The sequence below is a fragment of the Sciurus carolinensis genome, chromosome 1, assembly GCF_902686445.1.
Source record: "Sciurus carolinensis chromosome 1, mSciCar1.2, whole genome shotgun sequence".
In the NCBI taxonomy this organism is placed as follows: Eukaryota; Metazoa; Chordata; class Mammalia; order Rodentia; family Sciuridae; genus Sciurus; species Sciurus carolinensis.
This window is the reverse complement of record NC_062213.1, coordinates 51,359,996-51,379,914: the sequence shown is the minus strand read 5'-3', so window position 1 is coordinate 51,379,914 and position 19,919 is coordinate 51,359,996. Positions and strand designations below refer to the sequence as shown.

Below are 19,919 nucleotides of genomic sequence, written 5' to 3'. Positions count from 1 at the left end.
TTATAAGCTCCCTGCCTTCAGTCCCTGACAAGGGCAGGTAAATTTGGTTATCAATGGGCTCTGCAGGTCCTTGACATTCCATTCTCCAAGGAGCAGTCTCCAACCTCCAGAGGCAGATGGCTTTCATGGCCTCCATTTCCTCCATTCGACCCAATCCCCTATTTCTACACTAACTACCTGCCTCAATTCTGTCTTCACTGGGACCTAGAGGGCCCTGCTTGGCCTGCCCACTTGACATCCTTTTAATCTTAGCTTACTCCACCACCCCTTCCTAGATTATTACTCTCTAGTCATACAGTTCTTAGAGTTCTCTTCACTGGGAATGCTTGCCTGGAATTCTTCAGAAACTAATCCCCTTCCCTGAGTTAGGTTTTCATTTCATCTCTCAGGAAGTCCTTCCATAATTATCATACCCAAGGCGGTTCCCTCTTTTTTCATTCAAGCATGCATCACAAAAACAAGGTATCTGTCTACTTACTTTTTGTCAATACCACCCAACCAGTATGTAAGGTAAATGAGGGGTACCTTCTTATTGCTCCTTGATCTATCCCCAGTGTATAAGACAGAGCTTGGTACAGAGGAGATATGAAATGGAGGTATTAAGACATGAATAAATGATATTCTTTCAATTATATTCTTTTAGATAAATTTTGAAACCTATTAGATTTTGTTAAAGTACTATTTCATTTGGAATTGAGTCTGTTATGTCAAAGATACCCTTAGGAACTTCAGAAGGAATACATTATAAGTCACCTCTCTCATGATGGCAGAACAGTTTTGGTCCAGTCATTGAGCAGGATAAATACACTTTGCACTGTAATGATTTATAAATGATGAGATGGAATATAGAGACCTCAGGAATTTCTGTTTGCTGGTTGGCAAAGAAAGCATTTTAGAGAGATTGAGAATTTATGCTAAGATTGGTGACATGTTATTTATTTATATCTGTAGCAAAATCTAAACTAAAATCAAAGCACATTAAATTTATTTCATAAATTTTTGTGGTTTGTTTTATTTTTTTGTCACTGGGGATTGAACCAACGGGCACTTAACTACTGAATCACATCCCCAGCCCTTTTTTATATTTTATTTATAGACAGGGTCTTGCTGAGTTACTTAGGGGCTTGCTAAGTTGCTGAGGCTGGCTTTGAACTCAAAATCCTCCTTCCTCAGCCTCTTGAGCCAGCCACTGGGATTACAGGCGTGTGCCACTGCGCCCAGCTATTCCATAAATTTTTACAACACATTTTTGATGTAGTTAAATGCTTACATTTCTGGATTTCTTTTCTCTAACCTTGTGAAAAGAGCCTTGTGAAATTCTTTACAGGGCAAGCAGTAATGAACAAGTCTTTCTAATTGACCACTGCCAAAGGGAGATCTCTCTTAGTTTCCTTAAATAATGTGACCTTAAAAAAATCAACACAAACTTTAGTAACACAACATTTCAGCAATGTGAAAGTGTGAGGAAATGGTTATTTCTAAATCATAACTGACAGCACTTTTAAAAAAAAAAAATTCAGCTTTGGGATCATGCCACTTTTTATTTATGCCAAAGGGAAAGTATGTGCAATATCAAACACACCAGGCTGCCATTTATTTCTCTCATCACCCTGTACTAGGCAGGGTTGCTGTTGCAATCTGAGCACTGAACCCTGGTCAACAATGCCCATTTCTCACCCCTTCAATCAAATATCAATGTGGGAAGTTTGTGACTTAGGCCAAAGATGAAAAGATCTGACCAGCTGTTCCTCTCAGGCTCAGTTCTGATCCCTGTGTGAAAAAAAAGAATACCTCAGAAAAGTAATTCTGAGTCTGAATACAATGGTTGCCAAACAAGGAATCTAGCACTGTTTGTTTTGGAAGAGCCGAGTGCCTCCCTCTGGCTGTGAGCAAGGTATTCATATGTGTGCTTCTACCCAAGAGGGGCGGCAGGTTCATCCATCTCCTATGAATGGAAAGTTCTCTGTGTGAACTATTTGTCTTCTCTACCCAGGAGCCTTCAGAAAAGAGGAATGTCTTTAATGTCAATAATAAATGATCGACTATGTGTGTGAAACTAAAACCCCCAAATTTGGTCAGAGTAGTCACTCTTGAGGACTCAAGTTCTGACAGTACAGAGAGATAAGCTGTCCTTAGAGTTAATGTCATTAGAACCTGGGAGTTTAGTGAGGGATTAATAGGGAAGGCAGAGGGAAAGCAAGATAGATTTTCTTCAGGCAGGAGCAGGACACTCCCAGTCTCTGCCTTCTATTATTCCCATTCTGATCCACTGCTTTTCCCCACTGGTCCTTGTCTGTCCTCATGTATCAAGTCTACATCGAAACTTTATTCGCTCTGAAGTACAGCTATCTTTACAATTTTAACCTTTGCTGACATTTATAGATATTAACTAACAATAATCAGGTGCGCAGATCTCAGTAAACTCAGTAGTGTCTTCATTTCCTTGAGGAAGGTCTCATTGGCTGTTTCAAGAATTGCAGTTCGCTTTTACAGGCAACACAAGTACTTTTGTTCAGTTATATTCCTTTTTCAGTAGGCTATTCTAAAAAATTAAAGCTATAAAGACTAACTCTGTCTTCTATCAAGTAACATTGTGTTTTGAAGTTAAAGTATATTGGTTGCTACAAAAAGAATTTATTTGCTGGGAACAATGGTGCACACCTGCAATCCCAGCAGCTCAGAGGTTGAGACTGGAGGATCACAAGTTCAAAGTCAGCCTCAGCAACTTAGTGAGGTCCTAAGCAATTCAAAGAGACCCTGTCTCTAACTAAAAATACAAAATGGGGCTGGGATGTGGTTCAGTGGTCAAATGCCTCTGAATTCAATCCCTGGTCACCCCCCCCCCCCATAATTCATTTAATTTGAAATCTAAATTCCTCAAAGTCCTTTAAGTTCACCTGATACCCTGGATGTGTGAAGAAAAACACATTTTAATACAGCTAATTCAGATGTGGAACTATAACTGTAAAAATGTCAATGCTAGTTATACATTAAATTGTATAATGAATTGTAAAATTCATTCTAGCAAGTAACAAAACACATTTTTTTTAGATATCAGTATTTTTGTTGACCTCTTTTGATAATTTTAGTTTTATAGGATTTCATATCATTAGCTATTCATACTGCATTGAGCTTTACAAGGTTAATATATATATATATATATATATATATATATATATATATATATATATATATATGATTTTGGCTGGGGGAAGATGTTGAACTGGAATTTCAAAGAGAATAAAATTTTGTTAAAAAAACATTCCTGTGCTGAAGCAAGGTAAATGGTTATGTACTGGAGTACACAGTGCAGCAATTCACTCTTAAATTAGAATCACTCTTTCCTAATTACATGTTCCACATAATTAAGTATGTATTACAATCCCCTTGATGACTTTGTAGCTTACCATATTTTATTCTATAATAGCGATACTTGTTAAAAACTAGTTTGATAAAATGCATTCAGGGATTTCATATTTGTTAGAAATTATTTAAATACCAAATGCCAAAACATAGGCCAACACATATCTCTAAGATTTTAGTTGGCTGTAACCTATAAGAGTAATTAATATTATGTCACTGTAGTTAAACTATCAAAAGCATTACAAGTTCAGAGGATAGAATAGGCTGAGTAAAACAAAATAACAGAGTCACATCTGGGGATAAAATACATGTTTTTTAGGAATGACAAGATGCTTCTGCTAATGTGGAAACAAAATCGTTAGTGTACAAATAACTTTTTCTAAACACAATTGATTAAAGCTAATCATAACTTAGTCTTAAGGGTATTGGACATGTAAAAACACTAATTGAATAGGATTCTTAAAAAACACTGTGTCATAGTTTAATTGACAGATTTCTTTTTTTAGTGGAGCATAAAGTACTGGCTCATTTTAGGATCAAGAGAGGAAATAGAGATACTGAAATTCCTTCTACTGAAGGAATTTTTACCCCCAAAATACAGAGAATTGTTCACATTATTATATTAATATTTGAAGCATTTTAAGAATAGATTATTTGGGCTGAGCACAATGGTGCATGCCTATAATCCTAGCAGTTAGGGAGGCTGAGGCAGTAGGATTGTGAGTTCAAAGCTAGCCTCAGCTATTTAGCAAGGCTCTAAGCAACTTAGCGAGACTCGTCTCTAGATAAAATATAAAATGGGCTAGGGATATGGTTCAGGAATTAATCAGGCCCCTGGGTTCAATCTCTGTATTCCCTTCCCAAAAATAGATTATTTAAATTTTATCACTTATTTGGATTAAATACAATAGCCCGGTGGTACATTATGCTAATTGAAAGAATTTATTAATCTTGAAGACAATTTTGGTAAAATGAAGAAATAATGACACTTTAGGGCTCTCAAAAATCAAACAATCTGTGCTGAGGTTGTGGCTCAGTCGTAGAGCACTCGCCTTGCATGTGTGAGGCACTGGGTTCGATTCTCAGCACTGCATATGAATAAATAAAAATAAAGGTCCATCAACACCTAAGAAAAAAAATCAAATAATCAATGCAGATTGTTGTGCCTTATTACTTGAAATTCGAAAAAAGGCAATTTCTAGTGTCCCTTACTGTCTCTAAGATGCTTTATGGTTTGGATATAGTTTGTCTCCCAAAGACTCATGTGCCAGAACTGAATCCTCAGAGTGGTGGTGTTGGGAGGTGGAGGAACCTTTAAGAGGTGTGGCCTAATGGTTGGTAATTAAGTCAAGGGGCTCCACCCTCATTAATTAATTAATACTATCTCTTGAGAGCATATCAGGTCTCATGGAATTCAATTAGTTGCCTTGAGAATAAATTGTTAAAAGCGAGATGGAAACTTTCCCCAAATCCCTTTTCCACGTGTACTCTTATTCTTCCATCATTGTGATGCCATCCTCTAAAAGGCCTTTATCAGAGCCAAGCAGATGCCAGTGACAACTCTTGAACCCTAAGAAACTCTGAGCTAAGCCTCAGGCATTTTTGTCACAGCAAATAAGAATGGGCTAAAACAGATGCCTTGATTTTATTCTCACCAGCTTGTATCCTGCAAAATGTCACTTACTATTTAAAAAATGATGCTTTGCATTTCTTCTTTCATGAAACTTCCCAATTCTTAAAAATATTTATTCAATTAAATTCATAAAATGAGACTAATGATAAGTGCAAAATGTTAGTTTTCACGTGGTACCACTTATAATTTTTCATTTGGTCCAAAAACGGAGTGAAGTGTCCAGGCAAGTTATTATTATTTTGAAAAATCAACTGACTAGCGTAGAGTATCAACTCTTTATAGGGAAAGCCAGAAGTAGAATTGAGATTTTTTTTTCTTAGTTCCTATAGAAGTGAGATTGGTTGGTGTATGATTCTTCCCATCGCCCAGGGAAGCAAAGTATTTACATCACAGTAGAAAGAATTCTGTTCCCTTTTCCCCAACAGAAGTCAATGCAACTCCATAGTGGTTTGGCCTTGAACAAAAATGGCGGCAGGGAGCAAAAGAAATCATGTTTAATAGAGAACTGCTTTTAAGAGATGACAGCTCTTTAGTGTGAAATATTACACAAACACCACACAGTGTGTAGACGATGAGGTAAACAGTTTAAATTTTATCAGTTACAGAAGAAAGGACAATTGAACTAAAGGGCATACCTCTGAAAAGGCAGAGAGTGAGGAAGAATAAAGTGTGTTATGGGAAGAACACAGGAACTGCAGTTACAGAAAAGAATGGACATATGTGGGAAGAAAGACTGGGATAAGGCTGAGGAGCAGATAGGCTGGGTTTCTGAAAACATCAGAATGATCCCTACAGGATTTTAAATTTCACTTTAAAAAACTCATTTATCAAATAATATGCCAAAGAAGTTTTAAGCTTTGTAGGAATTACATTATTATTATTATTATTATTATTATTATTATTATTATTATTATTATTTTAGTTCTTATCCCAGTGCTGAGTTTCAGTTAATTTTGTTGGATTAGTTCATTCATGCATATGGTTTAAAAAGTTTGCTTTGACTCTCACTGTGAGAAGGGCCAATGGGTGATTAGGTCAAGCAGCTCAAAACTGTTGAAGGAAAGTGTTTATTTAATAGAGGCAGGGTGTATCCTTCATCTAAGTGATGTCCACGGGTTAGCGCCTATGCTTTGCGACATGCACCGAAGGCACTGTTTATGGCCAACAAGGAACAAGGATTATTAAGGGAAGGTGACAGTCCAGAGAGAAATTAGATGAAATGAACAGGGCCAGAGAAGGACACTTACTATGCTGAGTGCTAACTACATTGGCCTAAGTTGTGCTAAGTGCCTTATGTATTATCTCATTTAAGCCTCACGAGAACCCTGTAAGGGAGACACTACTTCATTTCCCAGATGAGGCTCCTGTGGCAAACAAACAAACAAACAAACAAATGAAATTAAGAAAAATGTCATTAAAATGCTTCTGAAATGTCAAAACAAAACAATATTCTACTTGTTAATTCTATAAGCAAATATCAAGTTATTAAAAAGTAGGCTTAATCATCCTAATTTGATTCTAAGAAAAGATATCATAAAGTTTAATGAATTTCTTCTCTGTTTAAGATGCTGCTGATAAGTTGTAAAAGAAGAATTCATATATGGAAGAAAATTGTTCAAACTCATGGACCCTGATGATCAAATCTTCCTGCATAGGTTTGGAAGGACTTCACCTTTGGATTTATACGCCCACTTTCAACTAAAGTGAGTGACTATCTCAGGTAAATACATTCTAGTGAGGGACAGACCACAATTGGCATAAGACTTCTGGCTGCTCTCCTACAAATTTGCCATGAACAGGAGCCAAAATTTAAGCTCTGACCCAAGTGGTCAGCTGTCACTGGTGACAAACAGGAGTTGAGCTTATCCTTTTCTACAGAATATGGTTAGTCAGGAAGGATGGTCAAAGTTATGGTATTTATGACGGTTAAGTAAATTAATTAGAAATTTTTATTTATGTTAGCCATTTTTATGTTTCTACTGCAGAACTTTATGAAAATAAAAAAGTCATAAAAATACATACCCTTATAATATATAAAATATTTAAGCCAATTATGTAATTACTTCCAATCCTAATTTATGCTTTGATCTCAGAGGTAAATAAGTCATACATTTCTCATGTTTTTAAAATTTCTGATGCAACAGAAACACCAAATAGTATCAACTTGAAGATTTGAATTTGTTATGTTGCCTGGTATGCTGGAAAACAAAATGCTAAATCATGAGCAAATTATATTTAAGTATTATCACCTTAGATATTTTAAATTTATTTTTTAAAAAACAATCTAGTTGAAACTTTCATATTCAAATACTCTTTTCCTGCCAGTAACTTCTGTTTAGCTATAATTTATTCCTTGGTTTCTCTGGTCTCTCTTTCCTTTTCTGTATGTGTACACTTGTTTTGGGGTAAGAATCCTGCAGTTTGCCCTCTACATCAACTTTTTAATTATGGTGCTGGGAGAATTGCTGTTAATATGCTAGTAAATAATTTATAATCATTGGTAACTGTTTTCTTCTAGCATTATTTATTTCGGTGTATACTTAACCGCTTTCTTTTTCAAGCAACTCAAGAAATCTCAATTTCTTGGACACAATTTAGAATGATTTCTTTGCTCTGTCGACAGAGAATTTTGAAATTTATCGACAAACATGCTGGGGTAAATCAATTAAGATGCAGATGATAAATCTGCAGTTGAGGTTTTTGAAAAAATATATTTGGAGATGAATTCTGATGAGGTTCCTGAAAATTTTGTTATGGTCTAAAATTACTTCACTTGATATAAGTTGTCTTAAAATTACAATTTTTAAAAATTAACTTCTTATAAGAAAGTACAATAAAATCCCAACAACTTTGGAGCCTAAGGTAGGAGGATCGGAAGTTCAAGACCAGTCTTAGCAACTTAGCAAGACCCTAAGCACTTTTAGCAAGACCCTGACTCAAAATATAAGACAGAAAGGACTAAATATGTGGTTCAGTGGTGAAGCACCCATAGGTTCAATCCACAGTATACAAAAAAATGTACAATAAAATGCCAATCAACATTTTCAAGGTCATATATCTAAAACTATTAAATATTTCATTATGCAAATTCTACTTAATGTTTATTTGAAATAAACATTCTGTGCCACTGTGCACATTCTTTAACTAATTAAAAGAACCTACTTAAAAGAATTTTTATACCTAAACAGCAATGCATAATTAATTCCTAGATTGCTCTTGGGATAAATATGCTATTAAGTACCTTAACTGTATTACTACAACATCAAATAACATGAAATTTAGTTACCAATTTTCTAACCACAAATACCAGTGAAAGAGAGATTTCTAGCAATTAAATGGATTGGACAAGATTATGGTTTACTCATGCCAATAATTACAGAGTTGGTAAAAAATATAAAACACTTTCATTAACCAAAAATATAGCACTACTCTACCATAACAAACAGGAAACCTGGCCCAGGCATCCTACCTCTACACTTTCTGATCCACAGTGACATATCTGAACTCAGAGTCTAAGTGTATTTGTTTTGCTGTGTTTGCTTGGATTTTCTGAAATGCCCTGGTTCCTGACTGCACACTGCTATTGTGTGGATCAAATAATCCCTGGTCACAAAAATATCCTGGGGAGTGACTCCCCTGGCGTCCAGGTTATGAGTATGATCACTCATTCCACATGCCTTAGGGATGAGCTATCTTTGCCATGATGAGAGATTTCCTTTTCAAGTTTTGTAATCCCCAAATACAAAATATTATCATAACCAAAAGTCAAAGTAATTAATGAAGAAAAAGTGCTGACTGCATTGAAATCTTATTTAAGATAGCACTGGTATTTGCCTTATCTTTTCTTGCTGTCAATTAAAAAAAATGATTATTGATTAAGAACAGAAGAAATTTTAAAATATTGTAAATATCTACTACACTGACTTCTTCAATGCAAATCATAAACAGGCATTTTAAACTGCACTTTTGCCAGGTACACGCCAGACTTGCCAGTTTTATTCTTTTTGTGGTTCATTGCATTATGAAACAACTTAGGAAGAGAAGAAAAAATTTTAAAACATTCTATAAACCTTTTCTTCTTTCTTTTTTTCCAATAACTCATTATGGCTTGGTGAGTGAAATCATATATTTTAGGTACTGCCACTCGTTTTATGATAGCCGCCTTCCAATATTTCAGGATATTCTTGGCTTTTCCTGAACGTGGGCAGAAGTACAGCTCACGGACTATGGCAACGTCAGTCCAGTGTCCTGCTCTGTGTGAACCTGGGATCCAGGCATCTCCCAGATTCCCTGCGCTCTCTGAGATTCAGCCCTTGGCGTCCTGCAGACCAAAGGGACCCGCCACCTGGTGCGGTTCCAGGCAAAGGACAATCTCTTTAAGGATAATGGAGTTAGAGAGCGTGCTCCCCTGAACTTTTTCTTTTGCTCCTTGGATTTTACAAGTTTTTTGCAATAGAGTCAAACATGGGTCAGGCAAACAAATGTGTTCTTTCCAGTCCCCGTAACCGGATCGCTACAGCGAAATGAACTCGCAGAAGCGTCCAGAGACCGCAGCCAGACCGTCAGACTGTGGTCAAAGCAACTTCTAAGTGAGGGAACACAAGCTGCCGGGATGCAGATTTTAGTTCGTGGCTAAGCACAGCGAGGACACTGCCTTCTCGCCACCCTTCCGACTCCCCAAAATGCAAGGAACGAGGGAGGGAGGGAGGACCAGTCGAAAGCCGCTCGCATTTCTGCACGTCGGCGCCGCTTGGAAAGCCCTGCAGCTTTAGGAGACCCAGAGAGAGATGCAAGGGCCGGGAGCCAGGGTTCCCTGGCGAGGGCGGGGAGTGGGGACCTCACCCACCCCGCCTCCTCCTCCCCACAGGCCCCCGACAGCTGTGCAGCTCTTGTAATTCATTGGCTTCCCCCACCCCGCCTTCCAAATACCACCCCAATCCAGTTTAGCCCCCAGCCCCACCTTCGCTGACCTAATAAGGCCATGCAGTGTGCAGGGGACCTATATAAAAGGTGAGGGCTTGCGAGGACTCTGCACGACGCCAGGAGAGAGAAGGCAGAATCCATCCAACTCCGACAAAGAAGACCATGGCCAAGGAGTGGGGCTACGCCAGCCACAACGGTGAGTGACGCCAGCTACAGCCCCTGGTCCAGGATGCTACCAGAGTATATCCTGGCATTGCACAGAAAAATAGGCGATTCTAGGGAGTGCCTTGGAAAATACAGGACTGGGGTGGGGTAAAAAGTGCTGAGCACTTTTCAGGTGCCAAACGCTGCTGGTCCTTTTGCCTTTATCTCATTTAGTTCTCCTTCTTATCGACTTGGTGTTTTCCTTGGAGGAAACTGATGCTCAGAGTTCAGTAATTTGCCTAAGCTGATGTTGCTTCTGACTGAGAGGTCAGAGCACCCGGGGTACAGATCTGATTGTCCCTTACTCTGAAACCGGGCACACACATAATCTCTCCCAGGCTGGTGTTCACTTAATAATTTCTACTCCACCTACCCCTTCTGTCTAACCCATGGGAAAAGGAATACCTCTGTTCTGAAAACCACAGTGATGCAAAAACTTATGTGGTCAATGAATTAAGTCCATTTCAAAAATATGCTTTCAGGCCATCTTCCTGAGACAGCAGAGGGAAGACACAGAATTAAATATAGCTTCCAGGTACACTATGAATAGATCATGCTAAGTCTCATGTTGCTCAATTTGAACCCCAGATCTTTTGTAATCATTATCTCTCATCTGAGTATTTTGTTGGCTTAGTCAATTTGAAAGAGGCCTTGGGTCTTGGGTTGTACCACCAAATAAATAAATATCAACTTTGTTTCCTAGGTCCTGACCACTGGCACGAACTTTACCCAATTGCCAAGGGCGACAACCAATCACCCATTGAGCTGCATACTAAAGACATCAAGCATGATCCTTCTCTGCAGCCCTGGTCAGCATCTTATGATCCTGGCTCTGCCAAGACCATCCTGAACAATGGGAAGACCTGCAGAGTCGTGTTTGATGACACTTATGATAGGTCAAGTAAGTATAGCATTTAGGTAGGGGCACATGGGTGTTTTCAACATTTGTATTGGCAAATGTGAGCTATGACATGGTAACAGATTAGTAGGAAGAGGGAGCCCTTCATCCCTGAAAATGGAGATGACATGACATTCAACTTTGCTTTAGTTGTGAAGAATTATATTTATGCAATGAAGAGGAATGTCTCACCCTCTAACTCTGGTCACTTTGTTGTTGCAAAATGGCTCCATGCCCAAGCGAAAAGTTGGCAATACTTTCCTGAAATGGGAGCTTGATAGGACAGCGATGGTGATGAATCCAAGTTAGTATTCCAAATCTGATGACCAATAGCTGAGGGTTCTTGTACTTTTTGACCACAGTGCAAGGAGTTCAAGACTCCCACTCTCATGTTTGGCAGAGATTCCCCTCTACGAAGCAAGAAATACAATAAAGAAACAAAATAGGTACTTTCTTCCCCTGGTGCCCAGAGAAGGCCAATCCAGGGGAGAGAAGAGGACCTTTATATGGGTCAAAATGACTAGGCTTCAGTTCTTCAATGGGGTTCATATGATTTATCCTTCTGGTGAGTGTGTTTTGTAGTGCCTGATCTTATTTTTCTTGAGCAGTATTTGTGTGTGATAATTTTTTTTAAAGTTTAACTTACCCTAGTAAACAAATCAATGAAATAAAAGTACAATTGGAAATGTGTTATTTTACTATAAATGAGGTAAGCAACACTCTTTCTTTAGTAATCTATGCCTGATGTGCACAACACAATGCCCTATAACCACATTTCTAATAAAGTTAAAAATATCCTTATTAATATGCATACATGAATGTCCTTAATAATGTATAAAAGAAGAATCAGAATTCCTACCTACCAGATGATTCCAAGTAAGTAATATAATAGAAGTTTACTTTTTCTCAGTGATTCCTTGTTGCTGTCTCCCCCTCCTCACCATTTAAATTAAGTTCCATTTTGAAGGAAAAACAATGAAATTAAGACAGTTTTCGTTAGGTTGAACCACATGAAAAATGCATAGTTGAATATTTGCCATTTCATGTAATTGATTCTAATAATTTGGACTCAGATGTCCAGATAGTAACTATTCCAAGCAATCGGATAGAAAAAAGTGCAATGCAGCAAGCCACTTTCCTCCTTCATGATCAGGTTCAAACAGGCCTAGCATTATTGTTTTAGATCTTTGTCCCACTTAGAGTGACCAATCATTTCCTAAATAGCTACCCTCTGAATTCTATTTTGATAGCTTATGTGGCTAGATCTTGATTTTAGGGTTTTTGCATAGTTTCCAATGTCCTTTGGAAGATATTTGAACCTTAAATTATTCCACAGGCTGAATGAATTGAGACGTTCATTCAACAAACCCAAATTAGTGCTACCAAGAATTATCAAACTTAGCAGTCCACAATGATTGATTTCCCGGGAAATATGAATTTTCAATTGCATCTGATTTGAGTAGACAGAGTCTAAATTAGATGTGGGTGAAAGTTCTTGCTCATAGTCCTAAAAAAAAGTGTAGTTGAAAGCAAGACATAGAGGAGGGATTCATGTATGTACACTGATCACCATGTGGGCACTGTGACGAACACTATTCAGGTGTTTAATCTCAGTTAATCCTCACAGCAGCTCTGAAAGTGTGGGATTGTTATCACCTTCTCAGAGATGCAAAAATGGTTCAGAGAAATTTAGCAACTTGTCTGAAGTCACACAGCTCTTATGGGGTGGAGCCAGGATTGGAATCTAAGTCTGTCTATCAACTGCCAAGTTCTTCCCACTGTACCATATAGCTAACCTGTTCTTTGGGTATATGCATTCTTATTGTCCACCTGTTATTTTTAATTTTATTATAATAAATGTTCAAATCATATTTCAAAAATAATAAAACAAGCAAGCAAAATAAGAAAGACAGAAAAGAAAACACACTTATTTTGATGTGTCCCAAGACTTTATTTTGTGAGGAGTCTGGTGTGCTTGGGAGTGGCTCCATCTGCCCAGCAGACTGACAACCTCTTGCCCATCAAGTCTTGGTTGTAAGAGCACCCGTGTAAAGCAGGCCTGCATGCAGGAAGTGTGAATTACTGCTGACCTCGCTTATCCAAATCACAGTGCTGAGAGGCGGTCCTCTTTCTGGGCCCTACCGACTTCGCCAGTTTCACCTTCACTGGGGCTCCTCGGATGACCACGGCTCTGAGCACACGGTGGATGGTGTCAAGTACGCAGCGGAGGTAGGAGAAACTGCCAGAATGTACTCTGGGTCTCCCACATTGAAAACTCAAAGATTAAAAAGAAGCACTGCAGCGATTAAATAATACCCATTGTGTTGTTTCAAGCCTCTAGCGAAAAGAGTTGTAGTTTCAGCCTGAAGTGGAGCTGCGAAACATTCTAGGCTAGAGAGTAAAAAGGGGTGTGCGTGGGTTAGTGTTATGCCTGAAGACTTGCAAGTTTCTATTAAGAAATCAGCTGCTTAACATCAAAAAAAGGCCAGGGTCCTGAATGGAACTGGAACAATGAGGATAGCTAACACTTATTAAGTGTCTAAACACTCAGTTCATCCTCTCAGTAGCCCTATGCAAGAGGTTACAGATGAAGCTACTGCAGCACAGACAAGTAACATAACAGGCACATAGCCGATGTGTGCTCTTCTTTATGCAGGTTGGCTTCAGAGTTCATCTTCGTATCTGGTGTGCTATGCTGTCTCTTATATAAGAATGTAATGTTTTAAAAATTGCAGTTAGAAATTCTGAGTAATGCTCACATTCTGATTTTTTTTTTTTTTTTTTTTTTTTTTTTTTTTGCGGTGCTAGGGATTGAACCTAGGGACTTGTGCTTGTGAGGCAAACACTCTACCAACTGAGCTATATCCCCAGCCCCCTCACATTCTGATTTTTAATGAAGGTGTGCATATATATGTGTACATTATGTAATCCACACATGTAGATTGGTCTAGAGATACACATATAATTTAATATGAGCAAATACTACTCTCGGTTCATTAAAGAAAAGCATGACTTATAGCTCAGATCAAGACAGTCCACTACAAAGAGAATAAGAGGAACTACCTGTTTGATTTCTTTATAAGTCAAGTCAGTAAGTGGTGGCCATGGCCCTAAAGATGAGAATCCATTCATTTTTCCCACTTCAGTCTTTTCCAAGGGCAGCCTCTGGTCAACACAGGGACTGAGGCAGGAATTGGAGACCATTGGGAACATTCTCCTAACTGGAATGGTTAGGCAGCACAATTGTTTTCTAAATTGAACTCTTTGAAACCCAAAGTACTTCACTAGGATCATTCTACTTCTCTATAGCCAATCTAAAAGCCAGTGCCAAGATTAATTATCGAGAATACCTTCCCAAAAGACATTTTCCTCCAAAAGTGGAGAAAGTTTAGGCTATGTTTTACAGATACAGGAAAGCCCTTGGGTTTGACCTTTACCTGTGGGATTATCTCATACTTTTAATCATCAATAAAATATTTTTAACTGCTATAAACTATTATATATATATATATATATATTGCCACTCTAAGTAACTCAATATGGAAAACTTGATTAACTTAACAGGTGCTTACATTCTAAGTTAAGAACCACTAGGTTCTAGAGTCCTGGCTATAAGGAATTAGATAATTTAAAACACATTTTATTTGAACCATTAACAATTTCACCAAAGTATTGTATTATTTAGAATTTTATCAACTTCTATGAGAGTGCTAAGCAACAACCCTTAGACTGTACATGTTTTGATTTATTGCAAATATTTTTTACTTATTTTCTATTCCAGGGATTTACCTTATAACCTGTATTTTATGGTTTCAGCTTCACTTGGTTCACTGGAATCCAAAGTATAACACTTTTGGAGAAGCTCTGAAGCAACCTGATGGAATTGCTGTGGTTGGCATTTTTCTGAAGGTAAGGTAAAAATCGATCACATTTTTTAATTTCAAAATTTAGTCCCTTTATCAATGTTGAGGATACCATGAGTTTTCTTTCTTCCTGATGTCTGAGGGGTGTGTGTGTGTGTGTGTGTTTTTCTTCCTCCACATACAGGTCATTCAAGTAATCAAGACATTTTTGCTAATATCAACTCAGATTATTTTCCTGCTGAAAGTATTCCTTTTTTCATACTCCAGTATCCCTGTACTTCTAAATTTCTCAAGATGTGTGTTGAGGTGGAGGAGTTGAGGATAGAGACTCAAGTGACCTTACTATGGTTGTGAGGAGGGCAAGGGTGGCATGTGCTCATTATCCTCCTTGCTACTCTGTTTAAATTGCACTGGAAACCAGAAAAGCCCATGTTGGGAACTTCTGAGATGCCAAGTGGCTGGCTGGATATCCCCTCAGCTTAAGGTGGCCACTGCCCACATGATCCCCGGCTAAGATAGCACATGGAATGTGTGTGTTGTTGAGCCAGCTTTGGTTTAAAGAGGACTTAGTGTCATTAACACGTGAATTTGGTGGTAACATAATCTAGATTTTAAGCCAGAGGTGAAAATCTGGCTTCTTTCTTTTTGAATGACCTAATTTGCTTTATATTCTGAATTGACTGTGTCATTTTCAGTGCTGGAACACAATAGGAGCTGAAGTGGGCTTGAGAGGAAAGACAATGAATTTAGTTTCAGATACATAGTGTTCATTCTAGCTCTAACGCTATCAAAATAAAAAAAAAAAAAAAAAGAAAGAAAGAAAAAATGTAACAATTTTCCAGAAAAGGTCAAGGATGTAGAACTAGATCAACATGTAATTTTGTGGTTTTGTACTTCAGAGGCCCGAAGTCCAAGTTTAGATCAGAAAATGTACACTCTAAAATCTTGGGGGGAAAGTAAACTCATATTTTGCTTAGTACAAGACATTCTGGCAGAGTTATAAACACTAGTTGCATACGATGGATCAAAATCAGTTTTTAAGATGATCTTAAATTATGAAGAGGGGAAAACATGTTGGATTTCAATTTTCTTGCAGATAGGAAGGGAGAAAGGCGAGTTCCAGCTTCTCCTTGATGCACTGGACAAAGTTAAGACAAAGGTAAGAGAAAATCATTTCCCTCCTAAAGTGTAAGGCAGAGTACATACATTTTATTTTTACACTTTGGAGTGTATTTTTTTCACCTAAAATCTGTTGCTATGTCTAATGGGATGTGCTCATTTGCATATAAAAAGAAATACCATTATATTTGTATGATTTATAGTTTTTACAGCAATTTTACATATGTTGTTTTATTTAATTACCACGGGCAGCCTGTCAGATAGTGATGTTTTCAAGGAAGTAGGTGAGAGTCAAAGTTGAGTGGCCACCTTTACCCCTCCCCCCCACCCACATACATGCCCAGATCCCAGAGATTTTAAATGTCAGCGATGCTGGTCTTTTAAATCCTGGTGCTGCCCTATATATTTTCAACCTTAACAGTTGTCTTTTCTAATTAGCAGATATATTTTAGTTATCTTTGGGACTATTCAAATTTACTGCTATTAAGTCATATCACTAGAAAAAATAAGTATTCTGAATATAACATTCAATTAAAATGCAAGCCTGTTATCATCAAAAACCAAAACATTAATCTATATGAAATATTTCTGTCATGTTTTATATACAGTATGAGTTTCCCCCTTGGAAGAAGCAGTAGAATTATAGTTCTATGCATAATTAAAACAATAAAGAATAGAATATTACAATGATTGTGTCAGTTGAAGTCATGCACGCCAACCAGCTTCCAAAACTTTTGACCTTTATTTCTGAAAGGTCTGAACCTGGGCAAAAAGTTCCCATATCTCTGTTGCACTTGAAATCTGTTTGCCCAAGTCCATGGAGAGACCTTTGGGGTGGGCGGTGTGCGCATCCGGCTCACAGAACCTGTGCCTTACTTTCTTTCAGGGCAAGGAGGCGCCCTTCACGCATTTTGACCCGTCCTGCCTGTTCCCTGCCTGCCGGGACTACTGGACCTACCGTGGCTCCTTCACCACGCCCCCCTGCGAGGAGTGCATCGTCTGGTTGCTCCTGAAGGAGCCCATGACCGTGAGCTCTGACCAGGTAAACTACCGCCGCAGCACCTTGGGAGCACCCGCATTTATCACTGACTGCCTCGAGAAGATGCAGATGCTAAATTGAAAAACACAGCTGTTGAATGGATGCTCAGGAATAGCTGTACTCCTAGAGACCTCACAGTTCGCCCTGGTTAATTATAATCAGCCTGGCACAGGAGTGCTAAGAGTGCCAGAATAGATGCAGATGTTTAAAAGTGGTTGTGATAGTGAACAATGAATAAGTTCACGCCCTAAAAACACTTAAAGATTTAGGTTAATATAAGTGAGCCTTCATTTATTTGAATGTCCCCCAAATACTGAGCACTGGTTAGGAAACAGGATGACCAATATGGGCCTGGGAAGGAGAAGGGAATAAGAAAGATTTAACATTCTTGGGAGGTATGTATTATTTCTCCAGTTTTATAGATAAATAAGTCAAGTCTCAGAAAGGTAAAGTAATTTACCCATGAACACACAGCCAAGTGCAGACTGGTCTGTCTGCTTCTAACACTTCTTGGCTTCTCTTCTCAGGCTTCCAGTCTTTCTGTTCATCCAAAGAACAGTTTAGCAACATTTTTTAAAGAGGCCTTGGAGGTGCTGGGGATGTGGTTCAGTAGGGAAAGTGCTTGTCTGGCAAGCAGGAGGCCCTGGGTGCAGTCCTTGGTACCTCCTGCCCCCCACTCAAGAAAAGCTATTTGGGAGAAAGTAAGTGGTCAGACACATGAGAAAAAAAATTAAAGTGAGTGAACAACACAGTCTCACAACCCAGAACATGAATGCATAACAGTAACATCAGTCCACCACCGTCTCCCTTGCCCAAGACATCAGTTTTCATATTTCTGCCAGTGTGGACTCACATACCTAAATTGGCAATTTTATCAAAAGTTCAGATTGGAAGGCTTATTTATTGATATAAATATTCTGAAAAAAGAATAAAATTTTTCCAAGAAGAAAAGCTAAAACCATTTCAATGTGGAAATATAATATTCCTATTTTCTGGTCCTTCAGTGAAAAAAGTTCAAAATTGAAAATGTAGCCTGACTCTCATTTCTTTTTGCCCTTTTAAAATAATTGACTCCATGAACTTACACAATGGCCTGTTAAGCTTATAACTAATTATTTGCACTGATATGTTAAATTGTCATGTCCTTTTATATAAAATATATATTTCATACCAACCCCTCAAATTAAAAGACTTGTTTCAGAATTCAGGAGGAAAAGGGTTTGACGAAAGGTGTGGTGATCCTATATTAAATGTAAAAAAAAAAAAAAAGCTTTACAAATTAAAAAAAAATTAAAAATTATTATTCAGGAACTGGTAGCTAACTAGCTCTGGATTGAGCTCCAAATGTAAGTTTTAGGGTTTGCTTGTCCTTTTAGAAAGTCGGTGGTTTCTAACTCTGTTTTGCCCACTTGGTGCAAGTGCCTTGCTAACCAACTATCCTCCCCCTTGCAGATGGCCAAGCTGCGCAGCCTCTTGGCCAGCGCTGAGAATGAGCCCCCGGTACCCCTTGTGGGGAACTGGCGCCCTCCGCAGCCTATCAAGGGCAGGGTGGTGAGAGCCTCCTTCAAGTGAGCCGCTGAGTCTTGCCCTCTTCAGGAAAGGAAACCTGCCATTGGAGAGCTTGGTTCCTTGCCTCCTTCTGGTGCTCCTTACCCCAACTGTTATTTCCTGTTCTCACATCGAGCAAGGAATTGACAAACACAGTCACCACGAAACCAAAGTCACTTTTGACAAGATCTAATACAAAAGCATGCATTTCACACTTGACCTTTGTAATAGTCATCTTTTTTTTCTATAAAAGTAGTATTTTTAGTAGGTTTCAAAGAAGAAGAAACAAAAATGGAAGAATAAAGACATAGAAAAATGGCACTCAAGCACTATTTTCCTGTCATCTTAAATTTCACAGAACCTCAGGTTTCGTATTTTTGTATTATGAGTTGTCCATTCTACAGAAATAATGAGTAATTCTATATGTAGGAGGAGAGGTATATGAAGATCACCTAACAAACATAAGCCAGAATGTTTATTATACCAAGAATTGAAATGCTAATGTGTTTCACCTCTTAAATAACACCAAGGAAAAGACCATCACTTTTTGGAATTTTAGCAACTATTTAGATACCTGGTTTTGATGGTCAATAAAAGGAAAACACATTAAGACCAGAAGTGTTATAAGTTTTGATGCAGTGTCTGAATTTCTTCTTCATAAAGATGGTTTTCTTTATCTGAAGTAGGGCCCTTGATTTTTTATTTCATTACTTTTATCTTTGCATGCCTATTAAAGTAAAAACTGTCTCTGATGTCTTGCAAATTCGAGGTTGGAATTAATGATTCCTAGAACACAAAGGAGTAAATGACAGCACTTGAAGCAAAAGCAGTTGTATTGATCACCAAAACCAATAAAGACATGGACACAAAAATTGACTGTTGTGTGTTTTAAAGAAAATGCATTAAAATGACAAAAATAGAATAAAACTAAGAATGGCAAACTTTTTAGGTTTGTTTTTTTAACTGAAGTGTGGCAATAAAGGACTCAAGTTCTGAGTCTGAATGCTATATTTCTTAAGTGGGGAACCATGGCAATTAGTGATGACCATCTCACTAAATTGCCAAGAGGAATGTGTGAGTACATACCGGAGAGTGTGAAATAATTCCCAGAGGCCTCAATGTTGATTAGGATTCCGGGGTTCAGACCAGTACAATAAGTTATACAGGTAGGCAAACAAGTCAGAAGGTAGTTTTTATGGCATTGTTTCCTAAATCTGCTTTGGAATGACACTGGCCTAACACTGCAGAAGTCCGTCTATTTAGACCTTTATAGCATTTTATATCTTTAGACACTGTTATGATTTGGATCTGAGATGTTTCCCAAAGGCT

At 38.1% G+C, this 19,919-nt stretch overlaps 1 protein-coding gene across 1 annotated transcript; it reads left to right on the top strand.

The window, feature by feature from the left end:
• The first annotated feature begins 9,959 nt into the window (after positions 1 to 9,959).
• Ca3 (carbonic anhydrase 3) lies at positions 9,960 to 19,522 on the top strand. The gene is made up of 7 exons (XM_047556942.1): positions 9,960 to 10,115; positions 10,827 to 11,024; positions 13,132 to 13,250; positions 14,838 to 14,930; positions 15,981 to 16,043; positions 16,890 to 17,045; positions 18,495 to 19,522. Exons 1-7 carry the CDS (start codon positions 10,082 to 10,084, stop codon positions 18,612 to 18,614), a joined length of 783 nt encoding a protein of 260 aa, XP_047412898.1. The 5' UTR covers positions 9,960 to 10,081; the 3' UTR covers positions 18,615 to 19,522.
• Positions 19,523 to 19,919: the final 397 nt, after the last annotated feature.